Source organism: Chlamydotis macqueenii, chromosome 25 (genome assembly GCF_036417535.1).
Source record: "Chlamydotis macqueenii isolate bChlMac1 chromosome 25, bChlMac1.mat, whole genome shotgun sequence".
Lineage (NCBI taxonomy): Eukaryota > Metazoa > Chordata > Aves > Otidiformes > Otididae > Chlamydotis > Chlamydotis macqueenii.
In genome coordinates, this window is record NC_141580.1 from 5,783,465 (window position 1) to 5,798,886 (window position 15,422).

At 48.4% G+C, this 15,422-nt stretch overlaps 1 protein-coding gene across 3 annotated transcripts in view; it reads left to right on the forward strand.

The window, feature by feature from the left end:
* The window catches only part of MYO1D (myosin ID), a 158,551-nt gene that overhangs the window by 88,223 nt on the left and 54,906 nt on the right, over nt 1-15,422 (forward strand). For 2 of the 3 annotated variants that reach the window (XM_086766952.1, XM_086766953.1), the window contains 2 exons: nt 9,181-9,294; nt 14,096-14,250. In XM_086766952.1, the coding sequence (XP_086623078.1) occupies nt 9,181-9,294; nt 14,096-14,250 (269 nt within the window). The remainder of the gene's footprint in view (nt 1-9,180; nt 9,295-14,095; nt 14,251-15,422) is intronic. The other variant, XM_086766954.1, reaches the window with a different exon arrangement.

The following is a 15,422-nucleotide window of genomic DNA, read 5'->3' on the forward strand; positions in this document are numbered from 1 at the left end:
TCCAAATAGGAATATTTCAGTGGAGCGTTGCGTTGCGTTTAACGTGTTCTCTTCAAGAGCGTGGTTCGCTGGTCGGGTGAGCGGTTTGAGTGAACACCACTTTACGTTGTTAGAATGAAAGGCGGATCGGCTGAGCCCCGCTCCAAACCCTCACCGTCGTGCAGCGGTTTGGCTGGCGCCTCTGTTAGGGACAGGGAGATGCCGGATAATTTCTCCCTGGTTTTTTTCACTTTGGACTGAAAACTAAATAATTGCTCTTCATTTAGTGACCTGTTTCTAGCTAAACTGGAATAATTGTAAAAATACAGCATTCAGTTCTTAGAGGTGTGGTATAGGAATTGTTTTAGATGGGAATGGGATGACGGAGCAGGGGATTGCTGGGCGCGCGAGGGGCGTGTACTGTACATGTACCTGGTGCGGGAGTTTCATTTTGCTCGCTGTTAGGCAACTTCTCAGCTTTTAAGTCCTTATGTTTGTCTCGCTTGCTCCTGGTTCAGCTCTGAAGGACTATCTCCTGTGCAAGCGCAGGGGAGAGCACACATCCCTGAGGCACACATCCCTGCCTTCTGTTCAGGAACCAGGAGCACAGAGCTCCGTGAGGCAGGCGTCTGAGCCGTCGCCTTTTGGTTACGGTGTGCGAAGAAATCCTCAAGCATACAAACAAGCCTTGTTTCTGTACATCCTGTTTCTGTGTTTACTTGCTGCAAAACCCCATTTTCTGCTGGGATTTGATGCGTTGGTGTGCCAGCGCCTCAGCCATAAAGGCGATCTGGAGATGGAAGAGGGGTTACCTGTCACAGTGTGGATTTCTTCCTGGGCCTGGAAGTTTACGTACAGTGCTTTCAGAGGTGAAGAAAGCTTTAGCTTACAAAAAGTACCTCAGCTGAAATCAGAAAGGGTCTAGACTTAGAGCCTTATGGCTTTTAAATTATCTTGTAACTCTTTGGATCTTTTCAAAGGTTAAATTCATGGTTGCTTTGTTCGATCAGAGAGGTCAGGCTTAATCTTCCACTTGCCTGCTGAGTCAGGGATGCCTTTGCGTGGCTTTGGAAGTCATCCATAAAGAAAGCCCACGCACGAGCACAGGGGCAGACTACGTGCGCGCAGGGACAGCGGTGCTGGGGTAAGACCTGCACACAGAGCCGTGGGTGAGGGGGCAGCTGGCACGGGGGAACGGCCGCTCATCCACAGCCTGGCTGTGCCCGAGTCCTTGAGGTTGTTAATGCTTTTTCTGCTCTTCGTTCTTAAGGGTCTGTGTTAGGCAGAATAAATATAGCTTATTTCAGTGAAAGGCAGCATCTCCTGCGGGAAAATGATGGTCTTAAAGAAGCAAATAGGAGTACCTCTCCTCTAACAAAATCATTTCAGCGTTGCTGTTGAGGACAAGACTGCAACTTTGCGGAATCATGGAATTGTTAACGGTGTGTGTAAGCCTGGTGATCTCAGTACATCTCCGTGTTTAAACTCAAAAGCAAATGACCGCTTTCAAATCCGTGCTTGGATGCAAGGTCTTTTCCAGCGAGCCCTTTGTCTTCCCTCTTGTGTGGACAACAAATGTCTAGGCAAGCCTGGAGTGAACAAAGGAGACGAGACAAACAATCCTGATCTCTAAAAGCTAACATAACAAAGATTTGGCATTTCAAGGTTTACCATCTCACTCTCCAACCAATGCACTTCAGGTAATCTGTCATGCCTTAAATCTGAACATGGGATTTGCAGACGAAGGAGCGGTGAAAGCTGTTGTAGAGCCTGCAAGCGACTCCGTGCTTGGCAGCAAGAACACAGTCCTTGCTCTGAAAAAACAGCATTAGCCGCCTTTTACTCTTCACGTAAAGCGATTTATATCCTAAGCTGTCTTTTTAAAAGGAAGGTGTTCCTCTTGTCGAAAATACAAGCTGTAGCATTCTGCCTCCTCCCCAAGTAACTGCCATCTGAGGATCAGCTTTCTCTGCTGTGGGACAGGGGGAATTTCTTCTGGTTGCTACTTTCTTCCTTTTTCTTCTTAAAAAAAAAGAAATAAATAATATTTAACTTCCCTATGTCGTACCAAATGTTATTTGCAGACACGTGGCGCTTGGCGTTGGCGCGTGCAGGTGTCTTGGTGGTCAGAGCGTTTGGAAGGGAGCGGCGTTCACTGCTGGGAAGTTTGTCACGTTTCTTGTGCTCAACCTGCTTTGTTGTGGATTTGCAAATTCACTGTTTCTTTCTCTGCTGATACTTGATTTATGCAAAGCTTTAGCCAGGAGACTGAAGACTGAGTTATAGAAATGAAAATGTAATTAATGATCAGATTGTTTCATTGCTTCCCCTAAATAATGCTCTTTAAGAAAGCCTCACTCCCCAGAATAAGGCTGCTTGAGTCCATTCCTGGTGCATTTTCATGATTCAGCTTTTTTGAAGGTTCTTGAGGAGAAAATGTGTGGTCCCTTGGGCAGGCAGAAAGCTGTCACTGGCATCAAGAGCGGAGCGGAGCAGGATATTTTATTTCCGGAGCAGCATCAGGGTTCCTTTGCAGCTCTCAGTAAGACACCGAACCATCACGCCATGTGTGAAACAATTCCTGTCAACAGCAATGTTAGGTGTCTGCTCTTTGAAAATTTCCAATAATTACACGCTAATACACTTCTGTCCTTGGAAAGAAAATAAATTAAAATGATAAGTACTGAGCAACTTGAATAGACACGAGCTGAGCCTGGAGTTCCTGTATTTGAGAAGTGTTTATGTACAGAACGTGTCATACAACCTGTAGGGTGTTTGCCAACCGTTACGTTCTTCAAGACAGATTTTTTTAGCCGATGATTGACATCGTTCTAGTGAAGTAAAACCGACTCTTGTCAGGCAGGAGACTGCCCCTGAAGTATTGATAACTGCTGGTAAAGTTTTCTTTAGCGTGAGCACGTGGGGTCTTAATTTCGACAGCTTGGGATTAATAATAGTAATCTGTTAATAACAGAATGATCTGCTTGGACTGAAGCTCTTGTAGCTCTTTTTGTAGAAGGTCTGTGAAGAGGCTTTGAAGTCTCGCCGATGGGAGATGCGTGCGCGTGCTTTCTCGCAGTAGGTATAGGTGGAAGCAGGTCATTTCTGCCTATGGAAAAATACGTTATTTCTGAGCGTTGTGGTGCTCTTCATTTTTCAAAGAAAATTTTTGAGTTTTTTGCCTTGGGAAGCCAAATGCATATTTCATGCATGCCACCTGATTTTGTTGTATCACCTAGGAAACAACAGTTTCTCTTTTTTATTTATTTATTTATTTTAGAATAAGGTTTTTATTCCCACTTTTTTCCCTTGCCATTCGTGGCATCCAGCTCCCTCGAGAGGACCGTGTCTTCCAAAGCCCCGTGCCCTGTGGTGTCTGCAGGCCCCTGGCAGACCCGGAAAGCTCGCTTGGAGGTTTTTCTGCCATAGGCCAGATTTTCATTTTTCCCTATCAGCTCCTCAGGAAACTAAATTAAAACTCATCCACGTTTGGATCAACAAAGATATAAACAAAAAATGCCCCGAAGGCACAGAGAAGACAATGCTGGGCAGGGCTGTTCTCCGGGAGGGTATGAGCTGTGTCTGAGAACACGAGGCCTGTCTCTGCTCCTACAAAACCGAAGGAACAGCGGTGTTTGTCTGAGTCGCTTCTGTGCCTGCTTCCCAACGTGACCGTTTACTTCTGAAAACACCGCGTGTATCACTTACATAAACATGCCGTAGGTGCATGAGACACCTGAAGCAAAGCGATGGCTTGGAAAGAGCTGGAAAGGACCTGAGCTCCAGGGCAGCGGGAATTTGCTTCTTGGATAGGAGAAGCTGCTGGGCTTCCCCTTCAGGAGGTCTCTTTAGCCGTTCTGCTGAATTTGTTGTTCAGTGTGAACACCAAAAACAGTGGGTAACCACAAGAAGTGGAACTTAAAACGTGCTTGTAGAGCTGCGGTGATAGAAGGAAAGGGGAAAAGGGAAAAATAAGGAAGAAATGTTTCACGCTGAGGGCACTGGAGCACTGGCCCAGGCTGCCCAGAGAGGCGGTGGATGCCCCATCCCTGGAAACGTTCCAGGCCAGGTTGGCCGGGGCTGTGAGCAACCTGATCCGGTTGGAGATGTCCCTGCTCCTGGCAGGGGGTTGGGCTGGGTGGGCTTTGAAGGTCGCCCTTCTGTGATTCTGCTCTGTGATTCCATGATATTACGTTGCCTTGTGAAAGCTGGGCGTGTGCCCGTCCCCACGTTCTGGGCAGCAGCTGCAGGACCTTCTGCAGTGGGGTGGCTCTGGTTGCACAGCTCGGGGAGGTCTGCTCCCCTTGTCCCCGTGGGCTCCGTGCTGGAGGCGGGCACAGACAGCAGGCAGGTTCATGGCAGTGAGCAGGTGGTGTTGACAGACTCTTAAAAAAAAAAAATTCAAATAAATTTAAATGGGAATTATTTGGGAACCATGGCCGCACAGCGTCAGAGCTGAGGTCCATGTGGGGCGAGTGACAGCCTAACAGACTGGAGAGGCCTTTGTTAACCTGCCGAGGCGCAGGGCATGGTGTGCTGTAAGCTGTGCAGCTGGATTGCGGCTTGAGGGGCCCGTGCTGCTCTGCTCAAACCGCTCAGCGTGTAGCACCAGCCGCTCCTGACCTGCTTTCTCTGGGCTGTTCAGTGTTTCATACCCTTTATTTTTTTTTCCTCCCATTCATCTCTTCAGCTATGCCGCATCTTTTCCTGTGAGATTTTTCCAGGCCCTCGATCTCTTCCTTTACCTTCTCTGACCCGTTAGTCTCCTTCACGTTCCCCGTCCCGGTGCGCACGCACTGTCCCAGGTTTGACCGGGGCCCAAGACATTATTCCCCGTGCCAGTCTTTACTGCATGCAAAGCCTTCCGTTTTCAGCTGCCTCGCGTGTTTGTGCCCAGATCTATCCCCAGCTCTCTAAAATTGTCTTCAGTTACTTTTCTGAGTTGGTGCCGTTAATTTAAAGTTGGCATGCAGCTCTTCAGTTTGCATTTTTTGCCTTTATCTGCTTTGAACTTCACCACTCTGCTGCCATTGACTGAGAATATTTGAGTTCTCCTGCTGTCACCTAGGAAAATCCTGTTTATGTCCCTCTGCCCCATCACATCTCGCCCTTCTCAGCCCTTCCCAGCTGATGAACAAACATCCCTGCGGCTGTGATACGCCGATGGCTCTGGTTCTGCCTCAGTGAGAAATGCTTTCTGCTTTGTGTCCTGCTTCTCACTTACTTTTCACAAATCTTTGCATCTGGGGATTATTTAGTACCCGGCCTCTCGGGGCATCTGAAAGTCTAGGTGACACCACATATTCTCCTTTTGGTGTAGCGTTTCCTGGACAAATCAGTTGTAATAGTGGTGAGATGTGTGTTTCCTCTGGGAAAACCCCACTTGCTGCAGCCTAACGTAACCAGCAGCCTAGGAGAATGTTTGTGATGAGTGGGGGGATGGAGGGAGCTGAAATGTTTAGAGAGGAGATATGGATAAAGGCACGATCCCAGGGTATAAAACACTTCTCTGGAGAGAATATAATTCTGTTTCCTACCATAACTTGATCCTCCCACCTCTGTTTTTGTAACCCATCACACCAATTCGGTAAGGTGCAGAACAGTGATTTGTTATCGTCAGTCTTCCTGGATCTTCCCCGGGTCAGACGTTACTGTGCAGGTACAACATCTGGTATCTTGTGTCCATTCAATGAGTACATTTTTAATAAACACTTGCAGTTTTTTTTATGATGTGCTTATATGGCACTTGACAGCAGTTTTGGTAATTTTATTTGTCAGGTACTGGAGGGATGCTGTTGCTGGAGACTCATCGGTGGCCAGAAATAGACGTGAATTCAGAGCTTTAGAATACCTAGGAAATTACATGGCCCCTGTACATGGCTGGCTGCTGGGCTGTCTGTTACTTTGCTTCATTAGCTGGTGCTTAAATAATCTGTCCTTCCATTGCTCTTACTGCGGAGAAAAACGATGTCCTGTCTGAATCTGCCTCCCTCTATTTTGAAACCCTTACCCCTCGTCCTGTCACAGCAGGCCCTGCTGAAGAGTCTCTCCCCACCTTCCCTGCAGCCCCCTTTGGGCACTGGGAGCCGCTCTCAGGTCTCCCCGGAGCCTCCTCTTCTCCAGGCTGAGCAGCCCCAGCTCTCTCAGCCTGGCCTCACAGCAGAGCTGCTCCAGCCCTCTCAGCATCTGCGTGGCCTCCTCTGCACCCTCTCCAACAGCTCCACGTCCTTCTGCTGTTGGGGGCTCCAGAGCTGGACGCAGCGCTGCAGGGGGGTCTCACCAGAGCGGAGCAGAGGGGCAGGATCCCCTCCCTCGACTGCTGCCCACGCTGCTGGGGATGCAGCCCAGGGTGGGATTGGCTTTCTGGGCTGCAAGTGCCCATTGCCGGCTCCTGTTGAGCTTCTCATCCACAAGCACCCCTGAGTCCTTCTCCTCAGTATAATTGATACTTGGGCGGGGGAATAGGGGGGGAAGGAAGTTTTAGAGTTGATCCAGACAGAAACCATAAGTACGCTACAATACAGAGCTGATTTTCCCCATACGCTGGGTGCCTGGTTATGCAAGCAATATCCCGGGTAGGTGATGTTTTGAGTTCAATTAAAGTGAACCAACTTCTTGAGTACGCCCAAGATTATTCTGCAAGGGGTAGGACGTATATACACAGAGGATGTCTGCTGCTCTTGACTGCCAGCGAGAGTGCAGGTGATGATACAGTGGTTTGCCTCAGTAGGCAGCTAATGGATCTTTGTTGAGTTATAGCGTCCATCTGTAATTGGTCTTAAATTTACGGCTGTGGAGCCTGGAGGAACACTGAGATGTGAAGATATTAATGTTTCCCAGTGGTGACGCTGAGCTGTGTTTGCTGAACTGCTAGACACTGTGAGAATACTTCAGATACTGTGAAGTCTGTTTTCTTGGTAGCGTATGGGCTGAGGAAACCGCAGAATGGTTTGGGTGGGAAGGGCTCTCTGGAGGTCTGCGGTCCAGCACCCCGCTCTGAGCAGGGCTAACCTCAGGGTTAGATGAGGTTGCCAGGCTCCCAGCCAGCTGAGTTTTGAAAATCCCCGAGGCTGACGGTGACACAGCCTCTCTGAGCCCTGTCCCAGGGCTGCCACCCTCCTGGGGAGATTTTTTTTTTTTTCCCTTATGTCCCATTGGACTTTCTGCTGCTGCATCTTCTGCCCGCTGCCTCTTGTCCTTTTGCTGTGCTTCCCCAAGAAGTCCAGCTCCATCTCCTCCGTACCCTGCCTGTGTCAGAGGGTACAGTCATTTAAAGCTGAAAACACCTTTCCCTCTTTCTGGAAGCAAGTACTAAAGTTGTTTGAAGCGCACTATGATTTTCCTAGTTGTAAGTACTTCCCAGGAGCGGATTGGAAATCGGGAGACTGGAATACAGACTCAGAGCAACCTGAGAATGGTGTAAGCATTTAACAAAACCCAAAAGAACCGAAAATCTCGCTCAGTGGGCAGTTAACCTTAGAGGTGTGCAGATGCCTCTGGGAGCTCTCTTGTTTGGTTGCTGAATGCTGTAGCTCTGCTCTCCATGTTCCTGGAATTGCCCTGGACGGCATCGCTGGGTAGCAAGCTCCTCTTTCCCTTGCCGTGGCTCTGGTGCTCGTTGTGCCCTTCACGAAAAGGGCAGGTTTTTGTCAGCTTGGTGAATTGACAAGGCTGACGAGCAGCAGAGCTGGCTCGGGGTATGGGGTCAGGATGTCCTGGAAAGGGCAGCAGGACCTCGTTTGCTGCTTTAGACCAGACTGGTTCTGCTCTCGCGCTGCCTTTCTTGCTTTGGAAGGGAGAGCGTTGTGTTCAGTACCCCTTGCAGCCTGAGGGCACTCCAGCTTGGGTCTTCTGCTTGCCAAGAAATCACCTTGCCTTCCTGCCACCAGCCGGTTGCCTAGGTCCCTGCCTACACATTTGGCTCTCCCGGGCTCCTTCTGGCCCATTCAGTCTCTTCTTCCTTCTTGCAGAATGGCACAACCTCGCCAAATCCGGTGGAGCGTGCCCGTACTTGGCTAACACTTCCACTAATCACAGAATCACAGAATCTTAAAGGTTGGAAAAGACCTCCAAGATCATCAAGTCCAACTATCAACCCAACACCATCATGTCCACTAAACCATGTCCCCCAGTGCCACGTCTACACGTTCTTTGAACACTTCCAGGGATGGGGACTCCACCACTCCCCTGGACAGCCTGTTCCAGTGCCGGGCCATTTTCAGTAAAGACATTTTTCCTAATATCCAACCTAAACCTCCCTGCTGCAACTTGAGGCCATTTCCTCTTGTCCTATCGCTCGTTACTTGGGAGAAGAGACCAACACTCACCTCCCTACAGCCTCCTGTCAGGGAGTTGTGGAGAGCAATGAGGTCTCCCCTCAGCCTCCTCTTCTCCAGACTGAACAACCCCAGTTCCCTCAGCCGCTTCTCATCAGACTGGTGCTCCAGACCCCTCACCAGCTTCGTTGCCCTTCTCTGGACGAGCTCCAGCAACTCAGTGTCCCTTCTTGTACTGAGGGGCCCAAAACCGCACACAGCATTCAAGGTGCAGCCTCACCAGTGCTGAGTACAGGGGCACAGTCACTTCCCTAATGGGCAGGGGAAGGGCTGTTGTCCAGGTTTCTTCACTTCTGGGGCAAGTCACTTGCCTACATCTGAGGCACAGATGTTTTAAAAGAGGGAAATGGAACCCGCTCAAATTTAGGATGGGCCAAAGCATCAGCTTTCAAATGCCTCAGGGCTGGACTGCCACAGACCCTGGGGACGCCCTGTTTAGCTCTGCAGGATGGGTGTTCTGCATCAGAATTTAGGGTTGAGAAAGACGCGTACAGAGCGTAGGACCAATGTCCGTCTGCCGAGGGCTTGATGTCTGCCAGCGGGCAGGGGTGCAGGTTGGACGCTGCCGGGGAAAGCATCTGTCTGTTATCTGATGGAAGCCGTGGACTTTGCCAGGTTGCCGCTGCCCTGCTGGAGAACTCTGGGAATGTTGCTTCTCCGAGACCCTGCGTTTCTCTGTTTGTAAAATGGGATTGCGGGGTCCATCTTCCCTTTTCACTGCTTCAAGATCTGTGGAGAAAACCTCTTTAAGAGCTCTGCGAGTTTTGCATATTTGCTCTGCGAGTTTTGCGTATTTACTGCTGCAGAGCTTTATTCTGCGTGTTCTTGCGGTGATCAGCGGGACTGAAAATGTGCTTCTTTACAGGTCAATCGCTTTAATAAGGTGGAGGACAGAGCAATCTTCATTACCGATCGCCACCTCTATAAGATGGACCCCATGAAGCAGTACAAAGTGATGAAGACCATCCCTCTCTATAACGTAAGTACCAGCACTGGAGAATCTCCTTGCAGGCTCTCATAGTGATGGGCAGCGCATCCACTGTTTAGCTCCATTTTCATGTCCATGAAAATTGGTTTACAATTTTTAGTGTATTTAATGTCTTTAAAACAGTTATAGTGCAATTATCTGCAACACTGATGCATCGTGTTAGCTTTCATTTCAGCCTGTAAAATAAAAGCCAAACCCCAGACTGCTCATCACACTTTCCTCTGCTCCTTCTGGTTTGGTTTTTATTTGCAGTGCGCCGCAAGCTCTTGGCCCCGGAAGGGGGTTAGCGTTTCACAGCAGCTTATGACACAATTCCTGTCTCTCTGGGGTTGGTTTGATCCTTCGTGTCGTGTGAATTTTTTTTTTAATATTTGTTCATGTTTAATTAAATCTTATCAAAGCTAAATTTGGAATTACAGTGAGGTGTCCGGCCTTCGAGGGGGCAGAGTTTAGCTGCCAGTGACACAGCAGCAGATTATCACTGGTAGGAAGGGGGTTGGGGGAAAACCTCATCGTAGCTCTTCAGCATCCTGGAGCATGGATTCAACTGCTTATTTGTTTTCCTCAGCCTGAGGTAGCTCTACTCTGGTTATCTTAAACCCACAGAGCCTGGCTGGGCTGCTTGGAAATGTCCTGCAGAAATCTGTTGGCATGTTTTCATTTGGAGAAATGATAAACCTGGCAGCCACGTTGCTAAAAGACCAGAGGTGGGCTTAGGGTAACGGTAAAACGTGGATGAGCTCAGCCTGCATCCCTAGTGTTGGTTTGATAGCTCCTCTTCTACCCCCGCGCTGGTCAGCCACTGAAGCCGTGCGCCGGCCACCCACCACAGCATGTGCGGAGCGGCGCGCTCCTCTGCCGCGTTTCCTCGTGTCAGCGTGCTGGCTGCAGCAGGGCGCTGTCTCCACGGCCGTGTCTCTTGTTTTGCAGAGATGTTGCTGCCAGGGAGCCAGCAGCTGCAGGTCGTTTTCCTCAGCCGATGCTCTGCTCCACTGACATTATCTCTTCATTGTGCAAAATGAGATTGTCAGCAGATTGCGCTGCGGCGTGGCTGGCTGACCCCTGCTTGTGCAAACCAGCTTGTGCAAGCACACAGAGACTCTGAGCAGGGCATTTTTCCTGGACGAGTGGTTTTTTTGTGACGTGTCAAGGTGAACTCAGGGGGACAAGGTGGAATTTTGTCCGTCACAACCTCTCACTATTAGTTTTCTGTACTCTTACCTTTTACAAAATGGCTAGGCCGCTGCACTTCGCTTACTACACTGGTAATTACAGGTAAATCTGTATTTATCATAGCTTTAGAGAAATGTCTGCTTTACCTGCGTGTTTGATGGATCTAAAGGTGGAGCTTGTACATTTACCTAACAGCACGAGGCCAGGTCAGTGCGTGGGTCGCCTGGACGTTTGAAATCTTTAATGCCTTCAAAATGAAAGGAGGTGAGCAAGTCAGATACGATCCGTAGGTTTCCTGTAGAGTGTCTGTAACTCAGAGATGTTAGCAGGCACTGGTTTCTCACAGAATGTGGATGTCTCAAATGGAGTATCCCTTCATACAAGGTGCTGTAGCGCAGGCTGGTCGTTGGCTGTCTGCTTGGCATTTCCTCTGGCAGCAAAGCAGTTAATGCGCTGTGCATCTGGGTCTCTTGCTCTTAGAAATCTTAAATTTCCATCGATGTAAGTCAGCTTTATTGTAGATCTGCAATTATTCCCTTTAGCCACCTACTGCAAGGTTTCTTGACTGCACGGTTTCCTCGGCCTGAGCAGCAGTGAGGTGCTCCTGGAGCGTTTTGCGCAGGAGGGATGGATCCCAAAGTCACTCCACTGACTCGTACAGGTGTCAGAGTAATGTTCCAAAGAGGAAATTTGATGGAAGCTATGTGCTGTGGCACTAAATTTCTGGTCTGTTGGCCACGGTCTCCTTTTGCCTGCCTCTCCTGCACCATGGCCCTGAGGAACAGTAGACAATCTGCACGTATGTGCCAGGCTTGCCTTGTGGTGCTGGGGCGTGCTCGCTGATCCTGCTGATGTACTGCTGACCCCTCTGCGCCGCAGCACGAGGGAGGAGATGGGGAGAGCTGGGAGATTTATTTAGTTCATACACAGTACCTGAAATAGTTGTATTTCTTTTGCCAGAACTTCTTAAATTGAGCTCCAGCAATGGCTTCGGCTGTAATGCACTTGATTTTTCCTTTTGGTAGTTATGTTTTGTACTTGGTTACTTAATGATTTCAATGCGCGTTGTCTTTCACCGCTTGAACTGCCTCGCATCCCTCTCTCGTTTTCCTGTGTGCCCAATCCCTTCTTGTGTGGAAAGCCTCTTACGCTGTGCAGGGAGGTGGTGTACGTAGCCAATGAGTGATGCAGATACTCCTTCCCTTTCGGCAAAAGAATTATTTTTAATTTGGTTTTTTTTTTTTAACTGATACGAAGATTTTTGAGAAGCGGATGGCTGATAATTACACCAGCCCTGATGCAGGTCGGTGTATTGAATGTGTGCTGCTAGAAAGACACGCGTGCACCAGGGAAGATGGATTGCCCTGCCGATGTGTGAAGGTGAACCCAGCTGAAATTCCTCTGCCCGTGAGCCGTGCTGCTCGCCGTCAGCGCCCTACCAACACGGTGACATCCTTAGGGACAGCGTTTCCATGGAAATCTCACTGGAGACAGTCAGCTGCTGTCTGTTACAGCCACAAACTTGTTTTCAGCTGGAGAAATCCCACTACAGGTCCCCATCTCCTTTAACTGTGTTTACATGTAAACGGTTTAAGTACACCCATAACGAGTGCCTCCTCGTGTCCCAGGCTCTGCATTCCGTTGTTTCGTGTCCTGCCTGAGGAATCTGTCGTTTTGTGCAAACGATGACAAAGCAATAACTTCCCTTCCAGCCCTGGCTCCTTTGCTGGACTGAGCTGCTGCTGTAGGGGATGTTCTGTGTGCGAGCGTTCTGGCGGTCGCCTCAGAAGCACCAACAAACAATTCTCTTTTTGTTCTTACCTGGAGAGGAAATAAACAGATAATGGCAGGGAGGAATTAAAAGGTAACCAAGCAGCAGAAGGATCTTGCAGCTGCATTTTCCAGTACGGGGGTGAATACAGTCAAGGATGTTCTGAGCATTTTCCTGATCTTCACGCAGAGCTAATAGTGTTTGCAAATATTGAGATAAGCAGCTTCTCTACAGTTATTTCTTTTGTGTTCTATTTATTTGTCCAGATAGTCTTACGGGGAGGGCTGAAATAGGGAAGTTTTGAAGGGCTCTTGGACTTCTAACAGGGTTCTGTTGAGTAATTAATGTGTAAACAGGCTTTTCAAATATCCAGATATTTCCACTCATTCACCTTTCACACTTGGTGCACATTTAAAACCCTGATGGCAGCGGTCCCCGTGGTGCTGTTGTGCTCACAGGATGTTATTTAAGAACACAAATGGATTTTAAGGGACACTGTAAACCCCGGCAGCTGGTAATGTCTGTGTGTGAAGTGCAGCTTGGTTTTGAAGTGTTTCATCACCTCAAAATAGCGCGAACGGCAGAGAATGCACTCCACCTGTGCTGTCCTTCCCAGCACAGCCAGCGGGGCTACACAGAAAGCTTTTTTGCCTTAGGAAGGGAATAAGGAGACTTCATTTTCCACAAAATGGTGTATCAGTGCCGCTCATTTTTAGGAGAAAGTGCCTTCCCTCTGCACATCTCTGGGTGTCTCAAAGGAGTCATGCAGTCCTTCGGTGGACAGGGAATGTCTGCTCTATTCTCTCCCCATATGCATCTTTTTTGCCTCTCTCTTCCGCCGCCTCTCCCCCTCCACCTTTCTTTAGCACCGGTTTGTTAAATGTACTCGCCTCTTGGTGTTTCCTTTGCCATCCCTATATTTTGTTTTCCCAGCACAGATTCATTTTTTGCTTTTTCTAATATTCCTCTGAGTAACCTGTGTGCCCAGATTGCCACTCTTGAGAATGTGCTGCTTTGGTTTGTGAGATGATGAGGACAAAGCTTTTGATGTGCAAGCAGCAGTTACTTAACAGAGAAAAAGAAAATTAAAAACCCGCAAAAACCCAAACCAAAGCCCCCCACCTTTTTATTTTGTCAAAACAGCAAAACCTTAATCCATGCCTAATACTGGTCATTCATGGTTTTGCAGAGTTTGCAACTTTATATTATTTGTGAAGACGTTTAGGCTTTCAGTAAAAAAGTTTCATACGTTATCTGCGTATCATTGCGTTCCCAGCGCTGCGTTTATGAGTTTGAAGGTGATTTTTGCCCAGACTCACGATTACTGTTGGTTTCCTTTGAAAAGAAAAAAAAAAAGCAGGCTTGTGGCTTGCCACCAAGTGATATGGCATTGTCCAGTGTGAGATTTTTCAGAAAGCAAGCTTCAGCCGTTAGAAATTGTTTGGTGGGTGGCCCGCAGTACCAGACAGGCGCTGCAGTGGCAGGGGAGGGCGCTGCTTCTGCCAAGAGTTGCTCAGAGCAAACCCAGTCTAGACCGTAAAATTTCCTCGCACCTTTGAGATTCATAAAATCATAGAATGGTTTGGGTTGGAAGGGACCTTCGAGGGTCATCTAGTCCAACCCCCCTGCAGGAGCAGGGACATCTTCAACTAGATGATTGTTGGCTTCCAAAAAACCCTGTTGTTTGACTTTCTCAACAGGTGTGAGGACCTGCCCGCTGCCATTGCCCTGAGCTCTCTGGTAGAGGTAGATGTTGAGAGCAAGCGTGGCGTCCTGGAGAGGACAGAACTGGGCTGGCAAGTAGGGGTGATACATCAACGTGTGTATGTTCTTATTTCTTCTTCACAGTTGGTAGGACTTAGTGTCTCCAACGGAAAGGACCAGCTCGTGGTCTTCCACACCAAAGACAACAAGGATCTCATCGTCTGTCTCTTCAGTAAAGAGCCTTCCAACGACAGCAGGATTGGAGAGCTGGTGGGAGTCCTGGCGAGTCACTTCAAGAGGTCAGTGCTGGCGGTGCGTTTTGTGGAAAGCTCGGTCTAGCATGCCAAATCAGAAACCTCCCCTGAAGTAATTTGGTGCCAGTCTTGAGCTTTAGCTGTGTTACTTCAGCATTACTAGGATATCAGAGCAACGTTGTTTTCCTTGCATTTTTGGGACATGCTTTTTAGCTACAGCACTTTGCTCTCCCCTTCTGCCTTCCCTGTACGTGTTTGTTAGAGCATGGACGTTTGGGGAAAAGTATCACTGAAGGTGCATTTTGAGTGTGTCACGATGTCTCCTGAGTGCCTCTTGCAGTCAAACCCTTAACATGTGAAATTAGGATATACCTGTTCCTTTCCCAAATTGCTCCCCCTGCCCCCAGTATCAGTAAATGATTTGTTGCTTGAGCTGTAAAATGTCATCTCTGCTTCCTGAAAATGGTCTCTCATCTAAATGGAGGTGCAAAAGCTGTTTTATTGCTGAACTGAACACCTAGGTGGCTATCGTGCACAGCTGAGCCAACAGTAATCACCTTTACAGTGGGAGTGGGTTTAGCTTACGTTAGGTCATTTTTATCATTAATTCAAGAAGAGTGTGCCAGCTTAGCCACTTCTCACCAGGGCAGTGTGAAGTTGGCTGCTCTCTGTACTGCTGGAGGTAGGTGCTAAATTCATGTGAAACAAGTTCTCAGCATCAGCGTCACTTGTTTTGAGAAATTCAGTGCTGAAAAGCAACTGCAAACATTCGTTGGTTTTGCATTTAGCTAAACATAGTTTCATTTCAAAGGTAGCTACTCTTGAAGGCTCAGGAGATTATGGGTGTTGTAAAGCAACACACTTCATTTTGGGAATCCTGTGGAGGAGGTGGAGTTCTTTCATGTCTGGCGCGTTGCGAACACAGGTGACAGCTTCAGCTACCTGGTGCTCCCAGTGCTTTGATGAGTCTCTGCTGGTGGGAAGAGCTGTGAAACCACTGATCACACTCCAGATCCTGTATGTTCCCTGCTCACACTGCCCTGGTTGCTGGTCCTTTGGCTCGGACATTGCTACCAAGTACCCAGCCTTTTTGTCAAGTGTCAGCTATAGCTCAGGGGGAGGCACGTGTTCTTTTTTTTTTTTTTAAAAAAAAAAGTGTGTTGTATGGCCATCAGTCTGAAAAACTGCGCTTTTCATGTAATGGTATGAACTATTTC